This window comes from Ochlerotatus camptorhynchus, unplaced genomic scaffold (genome assembly GCF_037179485.1).
Source record: "Ochlerotatus camptorhynchus isolate MF236.1 unplaced genomic scaffold, CSIRO-AGI_Acam_v1.1 ptg000102l, whole genome shotgun sequence".
NCBI lineage: Eukaryota > Metazoa > Arthropoda > Insecta > Diptera > Culicidae > Ochlerotatus > Ochlerotatus camptorhynchus.
Genome location: NW_027040592.1, coordinates 3,799,572 through 3,806,826, shown reverse-complemented (window position 1 = coordinate 3,806,826; position 7,255 = coordinate 3,799,572). Strand labels below are relative to the sequence as shown.

The window sequence follows — 7,255 nt, the reverse complement described above, 5'->3', positions numbered from 1 at the left end:
GTGCGTGATGTGACTCTTCTGTCGACTGTCGCACGCGGTTTGTTTTCATTTTCTGCATCATCCTTTCTCTTCTCCGTCTACCATCGGTCTCGATTTTTTTTTGCTGAGCTGAAGTGAACCAGTAACGTGGAATTCTCTGAGCGGTGAAGTGCGTGTTCGTTCGTGGTGTAGTTCATAGCTTCGAGTTCGAGACGATACTGTTGGCCGTGCTGCGCGAAATCTTCGGTCGAAGCCTGCTTGGTGAGTCCTTATTCTGTTTTTTGGGGAGTTGCATCGTCGCGCACTCACTCTCACACACACACACAGGCACAGTAAGCAGCGGTGTCGATCGATCCCTGTTCGCGCATCAAGGGTCTTCAAGGGGGGTCCCCGCCGTAGAACTTGAACTTGTGCGAAACCGGCTCAAGTGAGGTTAGTTAGGACTCCTCTCTTTTGCTCGCTCGTTTGGGGTTGGGATTCTCTTTTTTTCTGCAATTTCTCAGCAGTGTTGTGTTCTTGTTGTTCCTTTATACCGACTGGGACTGGGACTCGGAGGTTTTGACGAGCAGGAGCGAGTGAAGCAGATCTTATGCTCGATTTTGGGCACCACCGCAGCACAGTACAACAGCTCGAGAAACACGAAAACCCTTGCCTTGCGCGTATGCCGGTCGGTCGGATCTTGCGCATTTTCGCTACAGACTTCTCACGCTGCGGACGTGTGTGGTGGAACCGGTGTCTAGCAGTGTAGGACCAACAACAATCTGAAGTTGCTGTTCGACTGACTGCCGTATCCCCGTGCCTGTGTGCTACGCTGCAACAACATTCCCTTGATCCGGGGTGTGTAGTGCGACAAGCGATTAGAGCAAACAATAGAATTCGAAGGGACTCTTCGTGGGTTCGCCGTGAGTGGTTTTTTTGCAAGGTCTCTACTAGATACTAGATCAGCTGGGCGCGTTTGGGCTTTGGGGGATAAAGTGACACTAGCCTACTGTGGTGAACAGTTATACACAACGGGTTTTTGTGAGCACTATTGTGATCATTTTGTTGTGTTTTTTTTTTATTGGTGGGGTATTGTGATAGGAAGAACCGTTAGGTGATCTTTGAACTGTGGTGAAAGGACTGTTTGAAACAGCCTCCAGAAGACAGTGTTAAGCGAACATTCCTAAATTGATTTCTGCTGATGAGAAGATTATTTTCAAGGACTGGTGAAGAGCATTTTGCACAAGTGGAAGTGATTCTTTTTTTTTTTGGCGTGAAGAGTTCAAAGATTTTCCTGAAGATCTGAGCAGTGATTGTGAGTTTTGAGCGATTGGTAGTTCGGAAGATCCACGGCACTGAGTTCGCGATTTGTTCCGGATCCGGTTTGCACGTCGTGGTCGTGCGGTGTAGAAGTCGTGTGTGCGAGAAACAATGGACCTGCTGTGCACGGAAAATATCAACGAGGTAGGCGGCGATCAGCTCAACAACGGCACAGGCAACAGCAATACGGCGGCGCAGCAGGCTCAGATGGAAGTTCGCCTTAACACGGCGGTTAAGGATCCCACATTTCTCGACGATCGTTGCCTGGAGAATCTACTGAAGAGCGAAGAACGCTATGAACAGGGCTGCAACTACTTCACCACCGTACAGAAGGACATCAGTCCCCGCATGCGCAAGGTGGTCGCAGAATGGATAATCGATGTAAGTACCCGTAGTCGCTAAGTCGCTAGGTTGGCCTTTTAAATCGTTACGTCACAGATAGTGACCGAAATATACTTTTTTTTTTTTTGGGTGAGAGCGATATTAAAGACGTGTCTGTTTGGTGTCGCAGCGCTGCGAGAAACAGACGTGCGCGGTGGCCGAGGCGACCGTCATCTTCGTAGTTGTATTCCATTTACACATATGTGCCGAATATATAACGTATGTAGCTCCTCTGGTCTGGTTTCGAGCTTGGTGCGATTAGAAACTTTTTAGCACTTTTTTTTTGGAGAATTCCTTGCCGTGCAGCTATCTTGTACCGTCGTATTGGTCTTATCAAACTGTGTGTTTGACGAGAGGCAGTTCAGAAACGGCGAAAGGGTTATTTCAACCCTTGTTCAACTGTAATTCAGCAGCAACCGTAGTCTCCATTTTGTAAGCCGACGATTCAAGGATTCCGCGCTGCGAATGGCGAGGCAGAAGGAACAGGAGAATCGATCGAGATCGGGCAAACGGCAAAGAAGTAGTTTGAGTTGGCTCAGTCCACAAGACTCTCAATGGGATGGATGGGAGGGATGAAAGCCGAAAAAAACAGAATAGTCTTCGTCGGTTGTTGCTCTTCGGTGCCCCGTCGGTCTTCATGGTGGGAAGAGTGAGTTTTTTTTTGAGGGGAGGTTTTTTGCTTCGTCGAGTGAAACAAAATGGCGGATCGGGTTTGGAGAAGATTGGATTTTAATTGGGATCTTGGGTGGAGTGATTCTCTACTAGAATCGCTCGGGAATTACGTTGTTAGGACTTTTGTGGATGGACCTGTAGATTAGGTCTTAAATTTCGACCATCAGATCTTGCGTGAAAGAGCAATTTTTTCTATTATTCTTCATTCTTTTCCTTTTGATTTCAAATCGTACACGGCGATTGAGAATGACACCAATTTGAGTTCAGTTTACTCATAATCGTCAAAAGTGCAGGAACTTAGCGATAAGTAAATTAACGCATGTTTTTTTCTGAGGAATATCTCAAAAATCTGCCGGAAAATGAGGAAATTTGACGAAAATTTTACTCAGTCTAGGAGTAGTAAAAATAGACTGAGTGAATCCAATCTTTACTTTTCTCATATTCGGGAATTTGTTCCTGGACAAACGTGGAAAAACATGAGGCAAATTTACTCAAAGCTGAGTTTATGCAGAGAGACCCATCGAAGTATCGGGACCGGTACGCAGAGTACAATAAGATCTATCCTATTTCCATTGCAAAATAGACGTGACGTAAAAATCCAGATGCACCGCCAGTTCTATTGTTTGAAAACCGCCAGTGATATTTTATGAAACTGGCAACACTGCACTATTGCTGCGCAAGTGTCAAATCATTGTTTACATTCAGATCATTTGAAGTGTGCGTCCAGCCAACTAAAATTGACTCTATAGGCTTTTTCAATGCACCACCAATGTAGTGGGTGCCAGGCGAGTTTGAGACGAAACGCCAATCGAACCGTTTGTTTACACCAGAAAAAGGATTTTTCATAACGCAAATTACAGCATTTTTCATTGAAAATCTTGCCTTCCATCGGTAATTGTACGATCTGAACTGATTTGTACCTTAACTATTGGCACACAAGAAATCCGGAAGATCATAACCACTAAGGAACTTTTCTATTCTCCATTTTTCTTGGCAAAAATATTCCTGAAAATCAGCAAAAACGATACAGAATTAAATTTGTCAACTATGGTTCAAGGTTTGGAGCATCTCTGATGAATCAATTTATCAGAAAAAGTGAAAAAGTGTTCTGCTTCCTATGTCTCACGGTAAAAATGTCTGCTCACAACACTCTTTTTGACGTTCTCCTATTCACCACCAGAGGTTGACTCGATCACTTAGTTTCTACTAAAAAGACGTATTGACCAATGCACGGGAAGATCTCACAAACAAATGACGTTATTTTCAGAATTTTCGATCAATTCACTTCAGATTTCCCTTAGAATTTCTTCGAAGAATTCACTTGCAGTTCTTCTTCTTCACCTTTCAAAGCTTATTGTTTATCGCATATTAGCTTATTGCCTGCTCTCAACTTAGTGTTCTAGTTGCGATTCCACAGTTATTAATTGAGAGCTTTCGATGCCTGTACCATTTTTGCATTAGTAGCATTGTGTGCCAAATAAAATCATACTTTACAACCCGAAAAATTCCTTGAACGGACCAGGAATCGGAATCGAACCCAGCCACCTTCAGCATTGGTCTAGCTTTGTAGCTGCGCCTTTACCGACTGAGAGGCCCTGCAGTTCTCCTTGCATTTCTATTTAATTTCTACTCAAACTTTGTTTGGCTTTCAGGTCAGAACACTGTTGAAATCAAGGGGTAAGTCAGTCAGCGCATTGTGCCGAAATAAGATTCGGCACAGATTGGGCACATCCATCGGCACAATCTCGTAGGTATTGGATTGTTGTAAATAAGATGGGAGCACTGCTGGACAACTTTGACTGACTGAGGAACTCAGACCAGCAGCTCACTAATAGATCTAAATATGAAATGTAGGTTCTGGAGTGGGTTCAACAGAAAGAGGCAGTTAATTAGACGCCATTAATACCCTACATTCAAATAATGCTGCAACTCACACAAAACACACTACAGAAGTCTATTCATCATCCTCTATAGTCGGTCTCCAACAATGTTCCCCATCACGGTTCCAACTCTTTCCGGCCGCTGATAGACCGTTGCTTTTCACAGCACGACAGTCTCGATTTCTGGTCTGCCTTTGAGGGCAGTATAAAACCCTAAAACACAGGAATTTTATTATCCTATGAACACAAAATTTCGCACACCCGCGTAATCCTCAATCCGATTTATCCTTGCGACTTCAAACCAAAACATTCAAGGGTGGCCGGGATGGATATTTTACAAACAATCGCAGCTTGCTCTATGACCGGCACGATCGGCACACTGACAAAAAATATGACCCAAGACTGATGAGCGGAGTGACCGACTCCTTGGTTGAAATACCTTTGATTTTCTCCTGGAATTATTCTCAGATTCAATTGTAATCCTTCTTTTGACATACCCTCTAAGTATTCTCCGAAAATTCCCTTGGAATTATGCTCTGGATTATTTTTCTCCGAGGCACTTCTTGAAACTATCCTCAGAATTCCCATGGATGTCTCCTTTGAATCACCTTAAAAATTTCTCTAAATTTTCTAAATATTCGTTAGGAATTAGCCTCGGTAATGCCAATGTTTTTTTTTTTCGTTGAAATGTTTCCTTTGAATTCTGCTCATAATTTCCATGGAATTCAACTCAGAACTACCTTGGTATTATCCTTAAGTTTCCATAGGAATCTGCAGTTCCTCAGAACTACCTTGAAAGCTGGTTCCACTTTTTCACTTTTTCATGTCTCACCTTCCTCCCTAGTTTGCCTAGTTCATTTATTTGGAAGGCTCAATCGCGTTAACTTTACGGAGCCGTTAGTTCATTGTTCATTGATTGTAACAAAATTCACTTATTGCTATGTCTAGTAGGAGTTGGGCCGAATACTCGCTGCTTACCCGAGGGTTACATTGTCGAAGGATAGGATCAAGGGAGGAGCTTCGGAGTGAGGTTTCGTTGTCTCATCAGAGCGTTGTATCCCAGAACTCCCTTGGAATGAGTTCCTTAGAAATACGAATCAAATTCCATGAGCCAAAAAAAAAGATCTTACACGGCTTTTTAAATCGGTAGGCCGACAATATAGTAGAAGCGATTCGATGCGTTGGCAATAAGCGAAGCGCTTGCGTGAAAGCTCCCTCTATGAGCGTTCTATGGGAATCGCCCAAACCTATCATAGTGAAAGCGATGCGAAGAGGTGTGCAGCTGTGTTTTGACGCCTGCGAACGCAAGTGGACTGATAATCTTGTTTGTCACTAGATTCAAAATCAGCCGGCGCCGGTGGTGTAGTGGTAAGCGTGACTGCTTTCTAACACCCCGATGGGTCTGGGTTCAATCCCAGCCGAGGTCAGTGGGATTTTTCTGAGGCATAAAAATCTCTGGTCACGTCTTCCTTCGGGAAGTAAAGCCGTTGGTCCCGGCCCATGTGTGTTGAATGGGTGCGATATCCTACGCAGGTGTGGAAGCTGCCTTCCTGCACATTCGATTGCCGTCAATGGATGGCAATCGATGTCCGTTGGTGATTGACACTAGATTACGGAACAGAGACCGACGTTAAATAAAGGAAAGATGATTCAAAATCAGATCGAATGTGTCCATATCCATTCTTGTGTAAGACCGAAACTTCTCTGGATATTTACGAAGATTTTTGTACAATCTGAAGAACTCCTCATCTCGCCTTCTATTTCGATTGATCGGGTGAACTACAACCTCTCTTTTACAAAATTATTCGTACTTTAGGAAGCGAAATATTCCTCGGATGAATCCATGCTGAATTGAAACACATTTGAACAAATATTTTGCACTGCGTGCGCGATTGTAATGTTTTCAAAAACGCTTTCACTATGTCATAGGTTGCTTTGCTTGCCGCTTCATTTCGCTTTGCCAATTGCTATCGCTTCGAATCGCTTCTACTATGTTGTCGGCCTTAGCGTTCGGGTTTCAATCGGGTTCTCCCTCGGTAGAGAAAATTGTTCGGCTGCCTTTCAGTTTATCGTTCGTTCCTTCTACTGTTGTCAGTTACAAGTCTGTCTGCAGCGTTGCTTGGTTGGATGAATTAACACTCGTTCAGCAATCTGTTTGTTTCAGCGCGTGAGTGATTGAATTTTCCCATCGTACACGATTTATTATCATTTATTGAAAACAAAACTAACCCGAATTAACCATGGGAAGGGAAGTTGTATATTACTCCATTCGAAGGGCGAAAAAGAAACCCATCCCAAAGTCGGGTTTACACGGTTGAAGTTGGAAAAACCTTGACACCAACCAGCCTCAAGGCCCAAACGCAATATGGACGGAAACGGAACGGAAACGGAAAGTTTGACGGTTGTCACAAATGACATCAAGATGCCTAACCGAAGTCAATTTGGTTCTAACTAGTTTTCAATCCGACAAATAGGCTTACTCAGATCCGCTGCCGCTGCCGTTCCGCTTCCGCTGTCATTGCACTTGGGCCTTCAGTTTCGCAGTTGAATTGTATTGAATGCCGAATCCCAAGTAGCACAATTCAGTCACGAAAAGTTTCAGCAACTTAAATGTGACTGAAATAGGTTGCATAGGAGTAGCTACAACCGTTTGGCGACAAGTGCGCTGCTAGGGATTGGGTCGTCTAAACCGGGGTTATAAATCATAATTTATTAAATTGGATAGATCAGGGACACCCCTTGATTTTGAGCTTTATTTATCATGAAGGATGGCATTTGTTAGCTCAAATAGCTGGGTTCTTTGATTTTGAAAAAAAAATAAACTATCGCTTTTATACATCATATGAAAGAGCATCGATTTCTGAACCCAAAGATACTTTTTTTTTCGAACTCATAGACTCGCATTTCGATTTCTAAATCAAGATTATGTGCGCACCGCCGAGCACTATCGATACACCTTGCGACATGCGCAACCTGCGAAACGCATGTAACCTTGATTCCTTTCTGCTCGGTCCCTCGCTGACATCTGGAATCAAGGTTACATG

The 7,255-nt window shown here is 43.7% G+C and overlaps 1 protein-coding gene across 1 annotated transcript in view; it reads left to right on the top strand.

Annotated features, from left to right (window-relative positions):
- The first annotated feature begins 268 nt into the window (after nucleotides 1-268).
- The window catches only part of CycD (cyclin D), a 208,121-nt gene continuing 201,134 nt past the window's right edge, over nucleotides 269-7,255 (top strand). Inside the window, exon 1 of the mRNA XM_065219344.1 lies at nucleotides 269-1,659. Coding sequence (XP_065075416.1) covers nucleotides 1,390-1,659 — 270 coding nt within the window. The 5' untranslated portion in view covers nucleotides 269-1,389. The remainder of the gene's footprint in view (nucleotides 1,660-7,255) is intronic.